General features: G+C 45.7%; 2 protein-coding genes across 8 annotated transcripts in view; one reads left to right on the top strand and one right to left on the bottom strand.

Moving 5' to 3' along the window:
* Nucleotides 1–186: 186 nt before the first annotated feature.
* Nucleotides 187–22265, bottom strand: Aurka (aurora kinase A). 2 transcript variants are annotated; one of them, XM_013518333.1, is made up of 10 exons: nt 22160–22214; nt 21491–21564; nt 18411–18457; nt 16923–17184; nt 14832–14886; nt 13647–13838; nt 12285–12423; nt 5064–5212; nt 1863–2037; nt 187–1109 (listed from the first exon to the last, which is right to left on the bottom strand). In XM_013518333.1, exons 3-10 carry the CDS (start codon nt 18450–18452, stop codon nt 924–926), a joined length of 1200 nt encoding a protein of 399 aa, XP_013373787.1. In that variant the 5' UTR covers nt 18453–18457; nt 21491–21564; nt 22160–22214; the 3' UTR covers nt 187–923. The 2 variants fall into 2 exon arrangements, with proteins under 2 accessions (XP_013373787.1, XP_005392332.1); XM_005392275.2 differs by lacking the exon at nt 21491–21564 and having other exon boundaries at nt 22160–22265.
* Nucleotides 22266–22366: 101 nt separating this feature from the next.
* Nucleotides 22367–23480, top strand: part of Cstf1 (cleavage stimulation factor, 3' pre-RNA, subunit 1, 50kDa) — a 13986-nt gene continuing 12872 nt past the window's right edge. For 2 of the 6 annotated variants that reach the window (XM_005392270.2, XM_005392271.2), the window contains exons 1-2: nt 22577–22723; nt 23032–23190. The gene's annotated coding sequence lies outside the window, so the exon portion shown is untranslated. Of the gene's footprint in view, nt 22557–22576; nt 22724–23031; nt 23191–23480 lie in introns of those variants that run through there. The other 4 variants (XM_005392274.2, XM_013518332.1, XM_005392272.2 and 1 more) reach the window with 3 other exon arrangements.

The following is a 23480-nucleotide window of genomic DNA, read 5'->3' as shown; positions in this document are numbered from 1 at the left end:
CCTGTTTCTCTACTAGTTCTAGGCTCAACACTTCTACCTTCCCTTCATCAAGTTCATCCTTTAGTTCATCTGCAAATGACTTTGGCAGCTATAAACTTTACACATAGGAGCACATCCAGCAGACCAGGGTAACCTCAGATCTGCTCATTCTCAGGAAACAGGTGGTGTAAATAATTACCCATATAATCCAGGTAGATCAGTATATTTATTTATGCATTTAACAAGTTTACACACATGCCATAACTCCAATGCAATAAAGAGCCTTTAACATTCAGAAAAAGTTCCAAGACATCAGGTCACTTGTGTATCCCACGCAATTCCCGAGACAGAGGTAGAGCATGTGTTCCTGTTTTATAGTGGTTAAGGAGGACCAGAGACCCAGTCAGGCTTAACCAGGACAATCACCAATGACAGCATCGCTAAGGGATGCACAGAAAAAAAAAAAAAAAATTACCATACAGAGATCTTTAATATTTAAAAGAATCACATATTCATTCCAACACCTTTTCCAGGTTTGACCACCCAATAAGTTACACTCACACTCAAGTACTTAAAGGTTGCTATGCAGTGCCTTAGCTGACTGAGTCAGAGGGAAGCGGTCACTTTCCCGACAACCAGACTCCGAATTCTCACAAGGACACCCTGCCGGCCACAGGCTGTTCACACGGCTGCCGCTGAGTCTTGTCTCTGCATGATGAACCTGGTCAAAGCAGCATGATTCTTGAGGCACTTCTGCAGAGTGTCACGTTTACTGCAGGGGAGCTTCCTGAACAGGAAGGCCAAGGCGCTGCAGGCTCAGGGAGGAAAAAGCAACACTTCCTGTAGCGCTGTGAGCTGAGCGGGCAGTCAGCAGTGACTAAGTCTGGAGCATGTTCCCGAGCTCGCACAGCAGCCCTGATTCAAAGGTTTCTCCCCCTGCGTGATTAAGACGATTTGCTAGTTGCTTCTTTGCTTTGCTGGCAACTTGATGGCTTGGTCGAATTTGTTGTGATCCAGGGGTGTTCAAGTACTTCACTCAGAGTCGGTCTCTGGCTTGGATTATGCTTTAGCAACCTTGAAATGAAGTCCCGGGCTCCCTCAGTCACAAAGTCAGGGAACGTATATTCAACCTGCAGTACAAGTGACAAAATGGCACAGAACACAAGTAAGAGAGACCAAATTGTATAACTATCCACACCTTTGGGCCAGGGATATAGCTCAGCGGCACAAGTGCCTGCCTGGCAAGCACAAGGTCCTGAGTTCGATTCCTGGTACCAAAAAAAAAAATTCACACCTTCGCTTAACCTTCACCCGATAATGTTGCAGAACTCTGGATCAGACCAGAGGGATGGCACGGCACCGGGGAACTTTGGAAGGCAAACAGCTTTATTACACTAGCGGGCTAGGGGACATGGAGGTCCAAATCACCAGCCCTGTCTTAAGAGTCAAAGTTACTTATATAGGTTTTTAAGAGCAAGTACAAAAGGCAGGTAACAGGAAATTCCACAGTTGGTTACACATGTCTTGTCATACTTTGCTAGGCAGAATTTAGCCTATGTAAGCTAATTGGGGTTATATATATACTATCGTATAACAAGGAGGTCCAGGTTATGGTGGGCAGAAGAATAAATCATTCTCTAAGACTGAGCCAAGCTGTCCTTGAGGTGCTAAGTCTCTGAAAAACTTGAAAGTAAGCACAGCATAACAGGATGCACCCCGGGCTGAGCCACGCTTACCTTGCAGCTGGCACTGGAATGCTACGGCTCGGTACGTTTTGTAACCTAACTGTGGGAGCAGGCCGCACTTCCCAGTTCCGTCACATTCCTCTACAGTAAGTGTAGAATTCTAAGAGCACAGCTGGACCCTTTGCAGCTTCGTCTTACCCGTGAGATCCTTTTATAGGTCTCTTGGTGAGTGTGCGCCTCAAAAGGAGGGTTCCCGACCAAAAACTCATAGCAAAGGACTCCCAGGCTCCAGAGGTCCACCTTCTCGTCATGCATCCGGCCTTCAATCATCTCAGGGGGCAGGTAGTCCAAGGTGCCGCACAGAGTGGTCCTCCTAGAAAGGGAGGCTCAGGTTGACGTGAGCTGCTTTCATCGTGACAGCTGCCAAGTCATTCATCACGCTGCTAACAAGGGACTGAGTGTTCCCCGGCCAGATCCCGTGCGGTGAAGCAGGTACTGTGTAAATCCCCATTTTTAGATAGGAAGCAGACTAAAGGAAATGTGTCAGATCACACAGCTAGCAACCGGGCCTCACTCCAAGTCTGTTCAACCCCAGAACCTCCTTGAACAATCTAGAAGAAACTGCAATCATTCTGATAGAAAAGCTGCCATGCAAAGTTCTCTATAAATACAATCTGAAGTTCTGTGGTGTCTTGGTTACTTTTCTCTCATTGCTGGGACAAAATACCTGATGCCCAAAATTAAGGAAGGAAAGGTTTATTTCGCTTACAGCTTGTGGAGGTTTCAGTCCATACTTGGCAGGTTACAAGGCAGAGTGGCACACGGCAGAGGGCTACAGCTCATGGTGGCAGATCACAGCAAAAGCAACAAGCACACACGAGGGTGGAATGGCACAGAAGCAGCCTCTTCCTCTCCCTTACATATGCAAACTATCCACCCCAGGGCGGGTGCAGCTCTCACACCTACAATCACTCAAACTCTAAAAGCCTGCCCCAAGACCACATGAGGCTTTGGGGGGATACCCAGACACAAACCATAACATGTGGTAACACCAAGTGACACCACAGTCAGAAAAATACACCTGAAGACATAAAAACTAGTTTAGACTAAGACCAAAGAGAAACTGATGCAATGCCAATGCATGGACCTCGCCTGGGGTTTAAAAGCAACTGTGAAATTTCAAGGCCAGCGGGAAATTTGAAGAGGAACGAAGCATTAGATATTAACAAAGCTGTCAGCTTTCATAGGAAGGTAGAATGTCCTTGTTTTCAGGATATGTATATTGTAGTGCTTAAGGATAAAGCACCATGATAACAAAAGCCTTGAAGCCAGGAAGTTAGGCAGGTAGGGCACAGGTCCTAAATAGTTAACCTAAACTAAACATTGGGGCTTAATAACGGGTTAACTTAAGGTAGGGGCCAAATAACTGACTTAAGCAAACTGACTACCAGGGCCTAATGGAATGCAAGGGACAAAGACCAGATCCTTAAATGGAAGACTTTGGAGGAAGTGAAATGCAAATGAAGCAGCTAGCTCACTTTCCAGACATCAAAGGCCTCCCTCACCCAGGAGCATCCCCGCCTTCTGTCATGTTCACCTGCACCAAAACTGTGTAAGAAGCCTACACCTACCTCTAGAGTGTCCGCCTCACGGAACCCCTCCCCGACAAGCAGGAGGTTTTCCTCCTCTTCTTTCTATTAAACATACACAGTTATTCCCCACCATTTGCTTGCTCTGTGCTGTCTGTCAGCTTCAAACTTCGTCGCCCCAAAACAAGGACCAGATCACAGCACAGGAGGGAGCTGGATACAGCATCAAACAATACGCTTATTTTCAAATGTTCACAAAAAAGCAGATGCAGACAGTGTAGCCAAGGGTGAAGAACTGTTGAGCGCGGCCGCTGCAGAGACTGAGGTGCTCCCACCAACGACCGGCTCAGCACTTCAAGGGCTGGAAATAAGCTGAGGGTGGCACGCAACCAGCCAGGAGCAGCCCTGGAGCTCACTGCTGCTCTACCCGGCTGATGCCAAGACCTTCTGAGCCCCACTCAACCATGCCCAGTGCCCCATGGGCACACGCGTCATTCAGTGAAACATGACCCACGATTAAATGACCTCTCCTGACTAGATCTAACCTCTCATCCACTCAGACCAAATCAAGGGGTTCTCAAGCAGGGAAACTACTAAGGTTATTAACATTCAAGGGTCAAGTGGCCACAAACATAAAAAAATGTGAGGACGCCGCTAGACCCCTAGAAAGATCAATGTCTACTTTAACCTTGCAGCCCCATGAAGCCCACGATTTTCCGTTGTCTTAGTAGGTCTCAGCAGCTCCCACTGATGGCAATCAGCAAAATAAAGACTGCTTTGCTGAAAACAAACAAAAATGATCTGCAACAAAAATCAAAGAGTGTGGTGGCGCACACCTGTAATCCCAGCACTCGGGAGCCTGAGGCAGGAGGATTGTTGTGAATTCGAGACCAGCCTGGGCTACAAAGTAAGCTCAAGCGTTGGTGATATAGTGGTGAGCATAGCTGCCTTCCAAGTGAGCTCAAGGCCAGCCTGAACTGCATAGTGAGACCCTGTCTCAAAAAGACAAAAAAAAAAAATCGAATGTATATATATTTTTAATTTTTTTGTTTTTCTCCTAACTGGCTTTATTTTTAAAAAATTCTTCCGGTGATAATTTCTCAGCCCCTCAAAGTTGACAAATCCTAATCAGATATATGCTTTAAATGCCCCACTCACATGGAGTGTTAAAGTTTATTTAAACCCAAATTAAATAGAAAACTGTAGAGAATATCTTAGCTCCTATTTGGAAAGAGTAAATTTCACTATGTTGACGTCTCTGCTGCAGCTGCAAGGGAGGTGTGTGGTGGGGCCGGGGGATGACACAAGAAAGGACTATTCCTACTCTTGACAAGAGTAGATCAGATTCTCTAACCACCTCTCTCAAGCTCCATCCAAACCAATGTGGTTTTTCAAAGTTTCCAAAAGAATTACACTCTTGACTGTGGGTTTTTGTACTGCTATTCTCTGGATCTTTTCCCACCGTCTTATCCACACTAAGACCAGTCTCCAACCCACCACCAAAGCAGGAGTTCTTCCCCCTGCAATCTGTATTTTAACTGTCACATATTCATCCTATGTTGATTTTGTATGCACTTCATTAACCTCTAAGAATATTAAGCATCTTTAACCCTGGGCCTAGAATACCATACATAGCCTGAAGTACTCACAAAATAAAATTTTGATATTAGTCTATTATCAGGCCTAAAATATTCCAAAGTATTTCTAGGTACGTCACCTGCCAGTATGTAATCTACTCTTGAATTTTTACATTTACTTCATGATTAGAGCTTGGGTTTTCTGTACAACTTCCACCTCTAAAGTTACGCACCTGGAGGATGGAGCGTGGACCGACCACCCAAAATCTGCAATCTTCAACTCTCCAGCTGATCCCAGCAGCAGGTTCTCCGGTTTAATATCTCTATGAATAACTCTCTTGGAATGACAGTAAGACAGGGCATTTGCCAATTCTGTGATATACTGTTGAAAAAACATTGAAAGCCTGGGTTTTAGATTTATATACCATAATATTAGACATCTCTTCTGAAACAAAATCCAACACAAACTTTAACATGTTTTGCAGGTTTTAAAGCAAACCATGTAGAAATATGGGTAAGTCTACAAAAATCAACTGAACCAATTTATAGTGGTTACTAAAAGCTTCGAATAGGACCTGACTCCCCCAGCCCCCAACCCGTTTGCCAGCAGAAGCACTACTGTCTGCTGAGAACTCAGCTGTCTGCAGGGAACTTAGCTCAGCACCGAAATTGTCATCAGCAAGCATAGGATGTCATGAAGGAGATAGGAGAGCACAAGGAATTTTGCAGGTGCCAGGATATCTGATGATACCTGAAGACACCCGAAAATTCATACAACACTTCAAGCACTTTGCCCACTGAGGTGCAAGACTGCCAGACAACGTTAACCAGATGTTATTAAAATCTTCCCACCTAATGTCCCCTGCCTTATTTCCACTCCCATAAAAGGGACACACTTCTTTTTGCTCAGGGCAGATGATCTTATCATTCTCTGCCTGCCTGCACCCAGGCACAATAAATTCCATGCCATGTTGCCTTTACACAAGCCTGGTGGTCTCTGCTGGTCTCCCACCATCCCAGTATGTTACAGTTACCATCATGTTATTCACAACTTGGTTATGTCTTTCCTAATACAATAATATCTCTGTTTACTGCAAACAATTCAATTTGCAAACAAAAGCATTTGGCAAAATTTTGCTCTGTTTGCAAACTCTGCAAACTAAACTGAGTGACAAACATGACCAGGGCCATCTTCCCCACACAAGATACAGCCATCTTCCTCAAAATCATAACACACATTAGGTTCATAAACTGAGGTTCCACTGCACATCTGATGTGATATTGAATGACTAGAAAAACACTGAACAAGCTGTAATTATATCCGCACATGGCAATTTATGGCCCAGCACCAACAAATAATAAAGAACTGGTACAAATAGGGATTCAGATGTGTAAACATTTTTAAAGTTCTGTTTTAAAACCTTGTAAGTGTAGTCGGTTTCTATTTTTAAAGATCATCCTACAACAAAATAATATATTTGGAGATAAAAATTTACTTCAAGACTATCAGGGGAAAAATTAGCCTATACTACAAACAGAAACCAGAAATCCACTGGCATGTTAATAGTGCTATGGATGGATGCCTCCTCCTAAAGCACATGCTGGAGACTTAACCACAAAGCAACCACACACCAATGATGTGGGCTGCACCCTCACACGGTGATTAGTGCTGATTATAACAGCCTGAGCTCCAATTCTTGCTCTCCTGCCCTTCTGCCTTCTGCCATGGGGTGATGTAAAAAGGCCTTCATCACACACAGCCCCTAAACTTTGGATTTCACAGCCCCCAGAATCAGAAGAAATAAACCTATTCTGTACAAATTACCCAGCCTCCTTTTTCTCTTGCTATAATACAATGCCTAAGGTAAATAGCTCATTATGTTTTGGGTCTGGAACAGTGATCGCAAACCTTTTAGAGCTTTCAGTGATGCAGCATGTGTGCTACAGGTTCGCCACCACTGGACTAAGAGATTAAAAATGGCATACTAGGGACCAGCCATAAAATACAGCTTCTCGGGGACTTGGCATTGAGACACCTGGAAAACAGCTTGGTGAAGAGAAAAAAGTAGATTTCTAGGAACTGGAAGAGAGCTGACAAGAAAACCAGAAACTACAAAGAAGCTAGAGAAAGAGCACAATGCAGAGAAAAAGGATAACACAGTCCAGAAGATTCACCCCTGGTCCAGGGGAGGGAGATGTGTCTCTCAACACAAGGTAAGCCCAGAGAGATTTAGCAGTTCCAGTAAGGGACCAGACTGATGGAGACCACTGCGAAGCAGCTCTGAGCAGGACTTAAATTCACCAACTGGCTTTCCATGTTTATTTGTGAGTCTGTCCAAGGCCTAGGCTCCTTGCCTGGCCATGGGTGGTGGACTTATAGTAAGTGAACCTCTGTGAGTCACTGATCTCTAGTGAGGCCTACAATGGCAGGTGAAGCCTTAAAGCCTCAAAGGATAAGATCAGGTCACAGCCAAGGACACCTGGCTCCAATCTCAACTAGATAAAGACTGCAGCCTCAGGCATCTCACTCCAGGGTGCATTAACTTAATACCTTACTTGGATAACTCCTTGAGCAGTTCCCAACCTTCTTCTCTCCCTTCTTCTCATAACTAAATAAATGCAGGCCACTTAGAGAAAGTCTTGGTCTTAGCCCCAAGAGAATCTTGAATTCTAAGAGAGGGTTTTGATCCTCCTGGAGCCCTGAAATCATTCCATTTGCCTCTTTCATTTAGCCTTCACCATACACTCATTTGGAAGATTTTAGACCTAATCAGTCTGCAATAACTAAGGGATATTATTAACCCAATACTGGGCCAGCACTGCTGTAGTAGTTACAGCTCATGAAAAAGTGTTTATAGTACTTAGAAGGTGTTAATAGCTCCTAGAAGGTGTTCACAGCTCCCAATAACCACTACAACAGGCCAAGGCCAACACACTGAGCAGAACCTGGGGTTCTGGAGGCAGGAAGGTGTACAGCTTTATTCACACTGGCGGGCTTGGCTGGGATCCTTCACAAAGAGCCAAGCCCCTAACTCTCAGAGTGCAGGATTTTTATAGGATTTACAGTCAAGTAGGAGGGACAAGAACAGTGCATTTGCCATTAGTGATTGTCAGAAAGTTACACTGCATTTCACCTTCTTAGCATGTAACTAAGATAAATTACAGGTTACATGATTGGGCAAGAAAGTCATACTGAATTCCACCTGCTTAGCATACAGTGGAGACAGGGACAAGAGGTTACATCAGTTGGGGGTAAAAACACAAACTTAATAGAGAACAAAAGGCTTAGTAAAGGCCGGGACGAGGGATGCTGAAGGTGGGTCGGGAGGCTCCTGTCTGGGAGCAAGTGTTTGTTTCTGCCTCAGTGCCCTGAACCCCAAGAAGAGTCCATGCTTATTGTAAACATCAAAAGCAACATGAGGTTTTACTCTTAAATTGACTCCTTCCACAAGGCAGGCTAGAGATGGAGAAGAAATACAATACAGTGCCTGCCATATTTGAGAGAAGTTAATCAGGAGATATTTTGGGAAGGGGTACGACGGCCACAAAACAACTTCAAAACAACCATACTTCAGGGTTCCCAGTGTCACCTACCACAGTGACTGGGTAAGAGATAGCCACAAAAGACAGTCACAGAGAGGGCACAGGCTAGACACTGGCTCCCACAGAAGTTTAAGATTAGGCCAAAAAGGTCACAGAAGTCCCGCTCCCTGGTGAGAAGCCAGCTGACCTTGTCTGGCTTTCAGAGGCGGCTGGTCTGGGAGTGCTGGCAGTAAGTCCAGAGGTCTGCATGAAGCCCCACTCCACTGTCTACAACCTACACAGAACTCAGTGTCTCTGCTTTCCCCAACTACCAACACGAGGAAGGACGCACCTCAGCTTGGCGGTAGTCACAGCATGATGTGAACCGACACAGGGGCCTCCGGAGCAGAATGGGAGGCGGCTCTCAGAACCACAGGCCACACAGCTGGGTGGCGAAGGCTGTGGAGCAGGGGGCGGGGCATGGGAAGTGGGGATTGCCAAAGTAACTACAGCCATAGGGCAGATACCTCTGACAGACCACACCCAGCGGGAAGGATTCACGATTCACACACAAACACGAGTGTGGAAACAAAGTAATCTTAGCAGGGACGCACTATCTCTTCCCTGTAACTGGTAGATTCCAAGGCCAGGTCCTCAAAAGAAACCACGCACTCAAAAACATTTTTTTCCTGTATTTATTTCTTTTCCTGTATTTATTTCTTTCCTGTGTTTTCTTTCACTGGTTTTTTGGAAGTTGGGTTTTTTTCTTTTAATATTTTTCTTTCTTCTTTGTGTTTTTCTTTTTTATTCTTTTGCTCATTTTTCTTTTTCTTATTTGTTCTTTTCTGTTACTTTTATCTAATTCTATTAATTTTATTTTACTCCTTTAATAGGATCCTTTATCTCACTTTTCTTGCCTCCTCCTCATCCTTTTTTTCAAATTTTACTCCTTTTATTTTCTCATTCCCCACTCCCTCTACCTTTCCTGGTATAACCATTAAGTTCTATTAATCTTTAGATAGACAGTAACTCAATCCTATTATTATTGTATTCTTTTCTATGGTTAATGATGATATAGTTTGTTGCATTTAGTAGGTGTTCACTGTATGTCAATTATTTGATTTGTCTTTGTGCTACGTCAATTATACTGTATCCTCCCCACCAAATTAACCGAGGTGGTTTTATACTCAGACCAGAGGCAAAAGCCTACAGTTAGCCTCGCCCAGGGTGCATCCCTGAAAAGCACATACTAACTAAAGAGGTCTCCATACTATTATGAAAGCCTTTCCACTGTAATGAACCCACAAATGTCAGCGCCTGCATGTGTGCACGTGTACACACACACACTATACAAAACATGAGAAGATGAAGCAAAATGATACCTCCAGAAACTCCCAACTCCCCCCAAAACTGATCTATAGGACATTGCTGGAGAGGACATAAATATCCAAACAACTGAATTATAGAAGAAAAACAGATCGATAATGTGCTCAACAAGCTCAAAGAAGATACAACTAGACAGATAATACACCTAATAAACAAAACTAGCGGAGCTAAACAAAACAATACTAAACACGAAAAACCAGTTTAGTAGAGAAGTAGAGACCATGGAAAGGTACCAAGCAGAAACCAGGAGATTAAAAATTCCACTGAAAGTATGGGCAAAGGAAACAACTAATGTGAGATTGTCAGAACTAGAAGACAGGACTGATGTTAGGAACCATACTCTTTGATACATTAGTAGATGATGCAAAGAACACCAACACCATACAAGATTAATAGGAATTCATGAAAAATCTGAAGACCGCAAATGGCATTAAAAAAGAAAACCTGTTTACAGAAATAGCAGAAACTTCCAAGAATAAGAATTTAACACAGAGATAAGTAATGTATAAAGAACCCCAGGGCCGGGGATTTAGCTCAGTGGTACAAGCGCCTGCCTGGCAAGTGCAAGGTCCTGAGTTCAATTCCCAGCACTAAATAAATAAACAAACAAACAAACAAACAAACAATGACACGATGGGTAGGGGCTGGGGATTCAGCTCAGCAGCACAACACCTACCTGGCAAGTGCAAGGTCATGAGTTTGATTCCCAGTACCGGGAAAAAAAAAAAAACCAAATAGGAGTTAGGGATATAGCTCAGCGGTATAAGTGCTTGACTAGAAAGCATGAGGTCATGAGTTCAATTCCTGCTACCAAAAAAAAAGGAAAGAACCCCAAATAGCAAAAATCAGAAAAAAACTTCTCCACAACACATTTAGTGAAAATCCCAGAAGTCCACCACAAGAACAGAATTTTAAAAGCTGTTAGAGAAAACTAATAAATTACTTACTCAGGTAGACACTTTAGAATTATAGCAGACTTCTCAACCCAAACTCTAAAAACTAAGAGTTTGGAATGAAGTGGGTTAAAAAGAAAACAGCTTCCAACCCAGACTAATATCCTGAAAAAGTATCTCTCGAACCTGATGGAGAAATAGTCTTTCCATGACAAAGAGCACCTTAAAATTCATGACCACCAAACCAGCACTCCAAAGAAACTTCTCCAAGGTATGGTAAAAAGAGACAATAATGCCATGACAGGAATAAGTAATACCTTCCAGTAATAAATATCAATGTGAATGGTCTCAACTTCCCAATCATAAGATAGACTGGCAGACTGGCTCAAAAAAACCCAAAATACAACAAACAGTATGCTACAAAAAAGAAACACATTTAATCAAAAAAGAAACTCAAACTAAAAATCAAAAGATAAACAATATTCCATGCAATGGAAGCCCAAAAGCAAGCAGGAGTAGCTATCCTAATTTCAGACAAAGTGGATTTCAAGCCAAAACTAACCAGAAGAGGCAAAGATGGTCATTACATATTGGTTAAGAGAAGAATTCAATGGGGAAAGACAACAATTATAAACATATATGCATCAAATACTGGTGCATCCAACTTCATAAAACAAACACTAGTGGACATAAAAGATCAGCTAAACATCAACACAATTATAGTGAGGGACACTTCAGTACTCCACAGTGACAAACAGATGGATGAGACACAAAACTCAACAAAGAAATACCAGAAAGGAACCACAGCTTCAAACAAATGGACTTCATTAAGTATCTACAGTGTGTTCCACCCAGCAACAGAATTACACTTTCTTCTCGGCAGCACATGTAACTTTCCCCAAAGCAACACCACATACAAGCCCATAAAGCATGCTTAAATAAATGCAAAAGAATCAAAATTATCCCAAACACGTAGAAATCTACGGCAAGAGAAATCACAGAAATTATGCAAACACGTAGAAACTAAACAACATATTTTTGGATAATCAACAGATCACAGAAGAAATCAAATAAGGAATTAGTCCCTAGAATCAAATGACTATGCCAGCACAACATGTATTTAAACATGTACTAATAAAATTTAAAAACAAAAACAAACAGCTGGGGAAACAACTCAGTGTGAAGACCCTGAGTTCAATCCCCAGTACCACACACACACCCCCACCCGACACATAGACACAAAATAGGAGAAATTAGGTATGGCGTATGTAGAAAATCTCTGTACTACCTTAATGATTTCTATAAATCTAAAACTATTCTAAAATAAATGAGCATTAAAAAATAAAGAGGACCACTGTCTACATTTCCACAGAAATGACTGAAAACAAAACAGCCAAAACAGTCTACCTGGTGGTACCTGATTTAATCTGTGCATCTGGTACATCTGAGATAGTCTAATTCTTCCATTTCGAATATTTGATCCTGTGAAGCCATCTTTCCATTAAGTCAGAATCAGCCTGGGCTACACAAGCAAGTTCAAGCCTAGCCTACACTACCTAGCAAGACCCTGTCTCAAAAATAAATAAATTAATAAACAACAATGGATAGGCATAAAGAAAACAGACTTAGGCTGAACAATAAAGGAAAACTTACAGTAGCAGTTCTCTGCTCATCAAACTTGGAAAGTTTCTGAAGTTCTCTATAGACTGTTCCAAGTGGTGCATATTCCAGAATTAGATAAACTCTTGTGGCATCATGGAAATAACCATACAGCCTGAGAATATTGGGATGCCTGCAACAAAGCATGAAGACAGTAACACTTAGCTCTGGAGCCGATACTGGGTTATTTACAAAATATAAAACAAACCCCCCATGTAAATAAAACCACTGGCGTTTGACACGAACCCATGTAAGAATCTGAAACCACAGGCCCACCCTAAGGAAAATACACATCAGCATATAATTTTGCAAACATTTTAGAATCAATGGACCTCAGGTTAAGACTATTCTTGCCTTCTGTAGGCATCTTTACACTTGGGAGGAGAAACTCAGCTAAATATTAATTTCTGCATATTAAAGAAGGACCAAGCGTTCACACAGTCGTGTGATATGCACACAGCATGCCAGGTGGAATGGTGCACACCTCTGATCTCACACTCTGAAAGGCTGAGGCAGGATGCTCACCAAGCTTGAGCCTGGTTTGGGAAACACTGTGACTGAACAAACCTGATCTCAAAATAAATCTCAAAAAGGGCTAAGGATGCAGCTCAGTCAATGTGAAGGCCCGGGGTTCAGTGCCCAGCAGCCCCTCTAAAAGAAACCAGCGTGGTGGCAGCAGGAGACAGAGGCTGTGCGGTGCAGAAGTACAGCACGCTGGCAGTGCCAGTCCTCGCCCACCAGCTCACCTGCAGCTGATGTGGGTGAAATATAGGCCTTCTGGGGTTTTTTTGGTTGTTGTTCTTCTTGAGACAGGGTCTCATTATACAGTTCAGGCTGGTCTTGAACTCACTTTGTAGTCCAGGCTGGCCTCAAACTGCCAATGATTCTCCTACCTCAGCCTTCCAAGTGCTGGGATTACAGGTACGTGTGCCGCACCATACCTTGCTTGGTTTTAAATATTAGCATCTGGTTCAAATTTGAAAACCCTAACAGCAAATATGAAAAACAAAAGCCCCACTACTGACCCAAGTCAGCCTGCGGGCTGCCACGTGCAATTTCTGGTTCCCAAAGAATAAAGGGCCACAGAATAAAAGGCACCATTCTCATTCATTTGTCTCTCTCTCTCTCTCACGCATGTCCACAGACATACACACACACGCACACGTGAAATGCTCAGGTGAACTACTGCATTAGTACAAAAATAAATCCTGCAATAGTTTTTCAGGACCACAGCTCCAGATAAACTCTTAGCAAGTGACAAGGTCAACCACTCTTCACGATACTAGGAAGCAAGCACTCTAAAAAGCAGTTCTCACTCTCAGCTCTTACGGACTGCACGGTGCTGTGGGCACTCACCGAAGGTGGGACTGGATTTCTACTTCTCTTCGGAGCTGATGCTCCACTCCTGCTTTCTCCAGCTGAGCTTTAAACAACACTTTCAGAGCCAGGATAAACTTGCTTTGTTTTTCTCTTGCCAAATAAACATTGCCAAACTTCCCTTTACCTAGTGGGCGACCGATATCAAAATCTTCCAAAGTCCACTGTCTCCTAGAATAATTTCAACATTTTTAAGAGTGAAGGAGAAGAAAAATCTTTGCAGTGAGAATGTCCCACAGCTCAGGAGTGCAGACCTATGCACAGTCCTTAAGAAAGACCATAAAAAGGAGAAGCAACTGGAGAGGAAGAACACCTGGGGACCACGAATGGGCCTCTTTGGAAGCAGGGACCTCCCCCCGCTCCGGAGAACCACACGTCTCCAGGGGGAGAGCTGCCCCGGTGGTGCAGAGGGAACCACTGTCACAGACAGATGCAGGAAAGTCCTCACTGGCATCAGAACCAGAAGAAGGAGACTCTGAGAAAGCTCGTTGTGAGCTACAGCAGCCAAGGCTCTGGGGCATCCTGGCCCTGCTCCTCACGTGAGAGTCCAATTCAGAGAGAAAGAGCGGGCATTTGGAAAATGGGGAAGATATCATGGCTAACCTTTATTATACAGAACAAATTATTAGTACAGTATGACTTTTTTTCCTTCTCTTTTGAGACAGACTGTAGTTCAGGGTGCTCTGGAGCTTATTACGTAGCCCAGGACATTAAAAACAAAACAAAACAAAAAAAAAACTTGTACTTTTAGCCAGGTGTGATGGTGTGCACCTGTAGTCCCAGCTAATGAGGAGGCTGAGGCAGGAGGACGGCTTGAGCCCAGGAGTTCAAGGCAAACCTACACAACCTAGTACAGTGGTGGCGAGAACCTATGGCACGCGTGCACAGTCAGCTGTTTGTTACCATGGAAAGTTCTAAAAGGTTCGCCATCACTGACCCAGTGAGCTCCCAGCTCAAACAAAAATTTGCATGTGTACTTCTGTGCAAGGAAAAACAAGAACTGAAGCACATATCAACCACACATACACATTTCTAAGGGCATGGAGGAACCTCATGCATTTTCTGTAAGAAATTATTAAAGAGTTCCCATAACTAAATTTGCAACAAAATGGCATAGGTCCAGCAGAATAATATAGAACATTATAAATAAATAAGAAAGCTTACTTTTTTGAGTCTTCATTTTTCGGTTTTGATTCCATTTTCTTCTCAGGATTATCTCCTATACATAATAAGTTAAAATCCTGCTTTTAGAACCACTATATAGCCTAAGTTTTAAAATCTGGCTAGAGATCAAATAATGGTCTCCAAGATATTATGTTTTACTTGTGGGAAAAAAGATAACAAAACCCTAACCTGACGCTCAACATATAGAGTCTTTGCAGAATTACTAGAATAAAGTACAAATGTACACAGTTAGGTCTTCCACCAATAATTTAAGACTGAGACTAGGTAGAGATTTCCTGAAGCCTCAGTTTCCAAATAAAGAGCTTCTAGGACAGAACGACCAACTTCCCACCCATACCAAGCGGCTACCCTTGGTACCCTCGCTACCTCTCCCTGACTTCACGTGCCAGCCATACAAATCACAGTATGCAACCAAACAAGCCGGCCGCCCTCTTTCCAGGGGGAAATACTAAAACCACTCCAAACAAACAAAAAAAGAGAAACTACACAATCAGAAAAATGTACCATCAAGTTTCTCAGCAGGGGACTGGAATTACTATCTCATCAGCTGCAGACACATGAGGTGTTTCCACTTGTCTGTCTCCCATACCTCGAACCCCACTAGCACAGTTCGCTCTGCTCAGGCCTTGGACTGCAGGCCCAAACTGTTTTTCCTCCTCACGGTTCAGTAGCCCCACTAATATCATCAGCATAACCACGGCAGGAGCTCAGGACACACCTCCCTCGAAAACAGGACTGCGGAAGATCACGGTGTGCCTCCTAACGCATTTCTTTGGCATTTAAGCTGGTCATCTAGAGAAACCGCAGGTGCAGGGGGAGCTCTGAGAAGCTGTCCTTTTGGAAAAGTAACAGCTAGAGGAAACTGTCACTAGGACAGCAGCACTATCGGGAAGAGGCTGCTGAGGGACGAAGTCTATCTCCTGAGACAAGGTCTATGTGCCTGCAGCACTGCCTTGCGCCCCCGCACAGTAACTCCCGGCGCTGGGTGGCTTCTCGGCGCCTTTCCCCGCCCCTTCGCACCAGAGGCCCAGATTCCTATTCCTTTCAGGTCAGGATGCCGTAACTTCAACCCCCCGCCCTGTTCTGAGTCTCACATTTTGCATACACACAGAATTAGCTGTCTCCTTCAGGTTACTTTATAGATCCACCATGAAACCTTCAGAGGGCAGAGGAAGTTCTCTTCCTTCCCTACAGCACCATCCCGAACTCCCCGTCCTCCTCTTTCAGGTCTAGCTCAGCCACATCGCTCTCCTGAACACGCGTCCTGAGTGAGCGCTCACATTCATCTGCACCTTTCCATCCTGGTCACGTCTTAGGACAAGTTAACTGCCCTTACTCTCAGATCGCTCCTCTGGGCAACTGAGTTGACAGTGCTAGTACCTTCATCCCGGGGGTGAGGACGGAGACAAAGGAATGTCTCAGAATCTGCGGTAAGCACTGACAGCTGCTAAGTACTAAGCATTAACATCCCCCTGCTTCTGCGCCACCCAGCCAGGTCACTGCCACCTCTGACCTTAACCTTCTTCCTATCTAGTCACCCCCGGATCCAGCACTGCTACTCTCCAGTTCATTCAACTCATCCCCAGTAAGATTCCGAAAAGCCTAATCAGTCCCTTTCAGCCCAGAAAACCTTCTGTAACTTCCCAGCACACCAGAGATGGAGGCTTACTTAAAACAGCCAGCAGTGTCCATGGCGACCAGGGGGTGGGGGCTCGCTCCTCGGCTTTCCCCAGATTCGCCAAAACTCCAGGACTGTTCAGCTCCTCACTCACCTGCTACAAACACCCTACACCTGACCCACTTATAAGTTATCAAAAGGATGTGGGTTTGATCCCATGTCCTCCCTGTATGCCCAACTCTTCAAAGAGGGTGGAAATGAGGTCTGTTATTTTTAGAAGGCCTAGCCCCATAACACTGCTACTTCAACATGGATATCTATTTTCTTCTCCTCCTCAACAGATGGGCCATAAAAGCTAGGGCTCTGAACAAGAAGTGCAAGCCCACATGCTTGCTTCCTTAGCAACAACTCGCTAGAACAACAGCACACAGAATCGCAAAGAGCTGGCTCACCGGGCGCTGCTGGCTGGGCTTGCTCACTCTTCTGGGCGCTGCTCACCGGCCGGGGGGCAGGACGAGGCGCGCTGGCGGCCTGCAGTTGCTTCTGTACTTTCTGACCACAGACGAGCTGTGCTTGCGAAGGAACCCGCTGGGAGGAATTCGAAGGACACAAGACCCGCTGAGCCTGGCCACTGCCTCTGGATGAGGGGTTCTGAGAAGGAAAGTGCTGCATCCCCAAGACACATTTCGGGCCATCACCCAGAGCAACAGGGGCCTAGGAAGGGAGGGAAAATCCGCTTTATGATCGGCATGAGTGAAAGATGAGTGTTTTAGAGCTCAACAAAGTTTGTTTTCCAGTGAACACCACTTATAAAAGTGGGAAAGCTATTTTATAAGAGTTCCCAGATGCTACATGTACCATACGGCTGAAAAGAATGTTTAAATGCCTCCAATTCGCCCCCGCCACACAAAGTCACATTCCATTAACAAATGTTCATTATTAAACTTCTGCCCAGTGAGAGAGACCGTGAACATTTTCTAAAAATGTTCAATGTTTTGAGAATATACTCCTAAACTGTTAGTGAAATTTTATGCCAAAATCTCTATTTCACTGAAATTTCTTTGATAATATATGTTTAGAAAAGACTGATAGAAACGTATAGTTATCTTCAAATGAAGTCGTTTGGAGACAAATCTAAATCCTAGTATATGTAAGGCTTTGCCACAATAAGCTTATTACTATTATTTGCCAAAATGTTTCTTTTTCCATACCTGTAAATTCAAATTAAACAAAAAGGACTTTGATAGTGAGGACACTAATGTAAGCCCATCAAAAAATTACTATTGGGCTGGGAATTTAGCTCAGCGGCACAGCACCTGCCTGGCAAGCACAAGGTCATGAGTTTGATTCCCGGTACTGGAGAAAAACCAAAAAAAAAAAAAAAAAAATTATTACTAAAGTGTATTCTTTACACACTTATAATATTGCATTCAAATTGGCCGGACGTGGTGGCGCACGCCTGTAATCCCAGCACTCGGGAGGCTGAGGCAAGAGGATCGCTGCGAGTTCAAGACCAGCCTGCACTACAAAGTGAGCTCAAGGCCAGCCTGAACTGCATAGCGAGACCCTGTCTCAAAAAGACAAAAAAACACAAACAAAACAATATTGTATTCAAATTTCACTAGTTAAGATCCTGGGCTACACACACTAAAATGAGAGGTGGGGAGATTTCCTCCCCCTCAGTGGTCCATCGTGAGGGCCCACTGCTGGGACCTGAAGCTCAAAGTCCACAACCAGCTCCTCAGCACGAGTGCCGTACAGAGAAAGGCTGTAAGACTTCAAAGAAAGTCAGTTATTTCGGCAACAGCCATGGCGTCCACATAAGCAGGCATTCAGACATATCCAGCAGTGTCAGAGGGACCGCAGTTCCATCACAAAGTAATCCCAGAACTCATGTGCATTTTATAAATGTGATTCTGATGACAGATAATTCAATTTACCTTTACAGACCCTGAAATGCAGTTTTCTTTAGCTCTGTCCATGACTCCTGAAAAGAAAAAGAGACTTTAAATGAAGCCAACTGCTTCCCAGTGTTCTTATGCCGAGTAGTTACAGCTCCCTGAAGAAAAGATTTCCACAGCACCCGGAATTTTAGACTTCTTGTTCAAATGAAGCTGATCAGGGAATTTTCTTGTCTGATACACAAAATGTACAAGTGTCTGGCTTTCCCAAAAGCCCAAGCCTGCCTTGTACACTGTAGCCCATTTCATCTCCTCAGACCTCACTCCTCCTGTCTGTCTCTCTGCGCTGTTATCGTCTGTCTAATGGACCGCTTTGCCCGCGTAGACCTGCTGGAATACCTGCTACCTTACAAAGTCCCATTTGTCCCTCCATTGCCTCAAGCCAGGGCCCCACCTCTCACCGCCCCTTCCAACAGCAAAGCCCTACCCCTGCAGGTCTCAGGTCAAGGTTACGCCTTAACAACAGGTAAGAAGAGCTTGTATCTCTCAGATCAGCTGCAACTTCTGAAGTGATACGAAAACCACCCACTTTTTTTTTTTTTTTTTGTCTTTTTGAGACAGGGTCTCGCTATGCAGTTCAGGCTAGCCTTGAGCTCACTCTGTAGCCCAGGCTGGTCTAGAAATGGCAACGATCCTCCTGCCTCAGCCTCCCGAGTGCAGGGACTACACGTGTGTGCTACCAGGCCCAGCTGAACCACCCACTCTTATCTCTACTGTTTTTTCACCCCAGCCCTCACACCAAGCCCATTTCCAAGGACTATTTCACACCTGCCCAGGAGCAGGAGAGAAAGTGAAGAACGCATCAGAGCCTCTCAAATCGCTGGGACTGCAGGTGTGCACCACCTTGCTGGCTTGAATGTTTTAACCTGTTCTCCCCCGCCCCTCCTCACAGCACTGAGGATCCATCCTCGGCCACTCTATCACTGAGCTCTTTTTACTTTGAGACGAGGTCTTGTTATGTTGTTGGGAATGAACCAGTCCCTGGGAGACCCAGGATTTAGTCTTTGGACCCTCCCCTTCCCCATCTACTCCTTCCCAGGGGCCTCCTCTGACGCCTGGGCGCTAAACATTTTACTAGAGTAATTTAAAAGTGCAGCTTCTGCCCTAACCCCTTCCTCTGACTGCTGGACTCAGATACCCAAGTAGCTGCTCTGGAGCTCCCAGAAATACCTTCCAGGCACCTCAGTCCTAACCCCTACAAAAGGGAACCTTGTCTCACCGCAGCACTTTCTCCTCCCTGTTCATGGGGTGCCCTGAGCTCTAAGCCCAGCAGTATGTCCCCGTGTCTGCTCTCGCTCTCAAGTTCATCCATTCTCTTAGCTTCCAATACTCATCTGCAGGCTGGAGATGCCCGAATATCCGTCTCCAGCCCAGACCTCTCCCAAGTTCCAGACTTAACTTATTTTCTCTACAACATTTCCACCTGGTTATGTGTAAGGCATCTCAATTTTAGCATGCCCCAAACTGAAGTTTCAACCCCTACGCTCTCATAACCTCACTAAGCTTGTTCTCACCAATGTCATCCTCTCACCTCAGGGCAGGCCCATGCTGCCAGCTGCGGGGGCCAAAAGCCTTAGCATAACCCTGCATGCGGTTATGTCTCTCTCAACCCTGTTGCCAATCCATCACCATATTTTCTAGGCTCTGTCTTCAAATCCCACTGCTCACTCCCTCTACTGCTAACTGATCTAACTGTAACTCTGTTCCCCATATTGTTATTTGCAAGAAACTCCCAGCGGTTTCCGCACTTCCACCCTTGCCCTACTATGGTTCATTCTCAACAGTGCAGCCAGCAACCCCATTAACCCGGCGCATGTGTTGGTCCTTGGTTCAGAAGCTCGCCCTGGCCCCCCAACTTAAGCAAAAAATTCAAACTCTCACCTGCAAAGACAGCTCTATGAAGCCTCGGAATGTAGACCCGACCGCTGTTCTGACTGTATCTCCTTTTATAAACAGCACAGCAGCCATACAAGGTCCTCTGCACCGGGCCTCTGAACTTGCTGCTCCCACTACCTGTGAGGCTGTTCCCACTCCATTTCGTTCAGATCTCTGCTCCATACGGTGCCCCCCTCCACAATCTTCTCCCCCTCCTTTTCTCCATATTCTCCGCATCGGTTTACTATCTCTCCAAACTCATATCCAGCTACTGTACTTGCTTATAATCTCCACAGAAGTAAGTTCTCAAAGAGCAAAGGCTTAGTCCTGTTGTGTTTACCGTAGCTCCCCTGGAAAGCAGAACACTGCCTGGCATATAACACAGCTGCTCCAATGCTTTGGGAATGAACTAATCCACTGGCAGAGGAAATCAATACTAACAGCAGGTTAGCGGGGTGTGGTGGTGCTCACCCATAATCCCAGCATTTAGGGAAGTTGAGGTAGGAGGTCCAAAATGTGAATGCCTCCTCCCACTTTCAACAATGTGGCAAGAACCTGTCTCAAAGTAAAAAGGGCTGGGGATGTAGATCAGTGGTAGAGGGCCCTGGGTGAACCTTCAATATGCACTCCCCACCCCCAACGCCCCAACAGGTTAAAACATTCAAGCCAGGAAGGTGGTGCACATCTGTAATCCCAGCTACTTGAGGGTCTAATGCCTCCTTCACTTTCCCACAACCATTAAAGTAGCAGACTAATAAGATCACACAGACCCAAGGACTTTTACTCCGCATTCTTCTGACAAGAGCTACAGACATTTGCTCCAATTTACTATGCTTTTGTTTCTCAGGAAGATGAACAGTAAGTAAAGGTTCCTGCGGAAGGACTCCCCCTCCCCGCCACAAAGACTGCTCTTCAGGTGATTCGGATCTGCAGCTGGGTTCAGGAACCGCATGACCAGATGACCTTCACATGTATTCAGTTCAAACCTGCTATTTACTACCCTAAGTAGGAAGACTTAACATAGACAATTCATACTTGTCTTTTCCTCCTTCGCACCTAAAAAATGTCTCCAGATGTGAGAGGGACAAAGAAGTTCATTGCCGAAGAGTCTAATTAAAAGAACTGAAAGCTGAGGGGGTGGAAACATTAAAAAAAAAAAAGTCAAAGACAGCAGCCACATCTACCTCAGCGGATGGTCGTTAGAAGTGGAATCTTGGCTCCAACCCCAGTGTAATCAGCCAGCATGCACTGGTGGGACCTAACATTTAATCAAGAGGGGGAAAAAAAAAAAGAATCCCCAGGAGAGCTTGTTAATGCCACCTGAGTCCGATCCTCGGGCGATTCTAATTTTTAGTGTGTCGGCAGTGGGGCTATATTTTGAGCCAGGACCTCAAGTAATTCAAGGGGTTTGGGAAGCAGTTGCACAGAAAGGCCTTTGCGACCAGGGTCTCGTGCATGGATTTACTCACCGACCCAGCCAGGACTTCCCCAGTTCGCCCCCCTTACCAGACCCCAAAACCACACTACTGTATTTTGTCCTTCACAACACCCCCCAGAACTGCAAGATACCCTTCTAGCTCCTACGTCTGTCTCCCCAGCCCTACCAGAACGTAAACCCCAGGACTGCAAAGGCACTTTCATTACCCAGTTGGTCACCCATCAGAAAGCCACTCAACAGCCCTTTCCACTTCAGCCATAAAACCTAACACAGCATCTTACAAAGCATCCGGCACCTCGGGGCAGTGAAGGCGCAGCGGACTGGATTGGAAAAAGGACGCCTCACCCTGATCCTATCCTCCCGGCTCGCAGGTCCTACATCCCCGAAGACCACCCCGGCCGCGGCCCCAACCTACCAACCCGCCGGCTGTCCTGCATTCAAGCCAAGGCCACCGAGTCCTTGCAAAAGCTCAACCGTTACGATTCAAAGGTTCCGCTTTTAAAATATGAGTTAAACCCTCTAATCTGAAAGCTGATTGGCCAGTGCTACAGGGGAAGCTGCTTCGTGATAGGATGACAGAGAACGCGATAATCTGTTCACGTTAGGGGGCGCAAGCGAAGCGCAGGCGCACTAGCGCGGAAGAGCCCGGAAGTAGTGGACCAACGGTCCGCCAGACCCAGGACTTTTCCAGCTCCCTCCAGCGGTCTCTCTACGGTCGGACATTTGTCCGTGAAGCATCCCCTTGGCATGAGGGTTGTCTCATAGGAACTAAAGTCAGAGGAAGTGAACGGAATTCTCTAACTTGCTAATAAGTAAGATTGGGAGAGGGGCCGAGGAGAGTGGGACAATCGACAGTGCAGCGCTCAGCAAGGTGGCCTGTGCGCGTGCGCAGTGAGCGTGCGCTCAGAGCGATCCATTGGTCGGACACGCGCCTCCATTTTTCTAGGAGGGAGCGGGAGGAGGAGAACCGGATCCGCGGGTACGGAGGTCGGGGGGTCCTGGGAGAGTGGCTGATGCGGTTGGCTGGGGCCTTTAGTGTGCCGCGTGAAGGAGTGGAGGCTGGAGGGAGGCGAGCGGGGACCGAGGCGAGGCTGGAGGGTCGGAAGCGAGCGGGGACCGAGGCGCCCCTTCGTGTTTCCGTCGTTGCCCGGCCGGGCCTGCACCCCGTTCCGCTCAGCGCCTCGCCGCCGCCTTCCGCCCGCGCTGCGTCCCCTCGGGGCGCGATGGCGGCGGAGGGTACGGTGGGCAGGGGCTCTGCGCCCTTACCCCGGTCCCGTTCTACCGCAGGCCTGGGTCCGGTTCTTCCTGTCTTGCCCTCGGGCCTCAAGGTCCTCACTTGCGAATTGGACAGATGAGGCTTCCAGCCCCGCGAGCCCAGGTCCTGTGACAGTCGAAACGTGAGGGCTCGACCACTTTGGTTGTCGGGCCGGGGATCGAACCTTCGCAGTGAGTTACGTCCCCAGTCCTTTTTGGGGCGGCTGGGGGAGACAGTGTCCCCAGTCTCAAAAAACTTTCAGCTCTCCCGCCCCAGTCTTCTCGGTGCTCATTCCAACATCTTCGCTTCCCAGTATTTTCTGCACATACATTTGTTTCTACGTCTACTTGAATACTTTTGTTTAATGAGCTAATACTTGTGAAATACTTAAACCTAGCATTTGGCAGATTGGAAGTGCTTAATATATGTTGTTAGAGGGGCTGGGGGTTTAGCTCAGCGGCACAGCGCCTGCCTGGCAAGC

This window comes from Chinchilla lanigera, unplaced genomic scaffold (assembly GCF_000276665.1).
Source record: "Chinchilla lanigera isolate Chin_1 unplaced genomic scaffold, ChiLan1.0 scaffold00044, whole genome shotgun sequence".
In the NCBI taxonomy this organism is placed as follows: Eukaryota; Metazoa; Chordata; class Mammalia; order Rodentia; family Chinchillidae; genus Chinchilla; species Chinchilla lanigera.
The sequence above is the reverse complement of the archived record's forward strand: the minus strand, read 5'-3'. Positions and strand labels throughout refer to the sequence as shown.

Excerpts from the sequence above, each read along its gene's own strand:
- Aurka (XM_005392275.2), bottom strand. The coding sequence starts at position 22,181 with ATGCAGGACAGCCGGCGGGTTG. Across the intron at positions 17,185-18,410 it reads GCATTTCAGGGTCTGTAAAG|GCCCCTGTTGCTCTGGGTGA; the intron begins GTAAATTGAATT and ends CTCCCTTCCTAG. Across the intron at positions 13,839-14,831 it reads AAAAATGAAGACTCAAAAAA|GAGACAGTGGACTTTGGAAG; the intron begins GTAAGCTTTCTT and ends AAATTATTCTAG.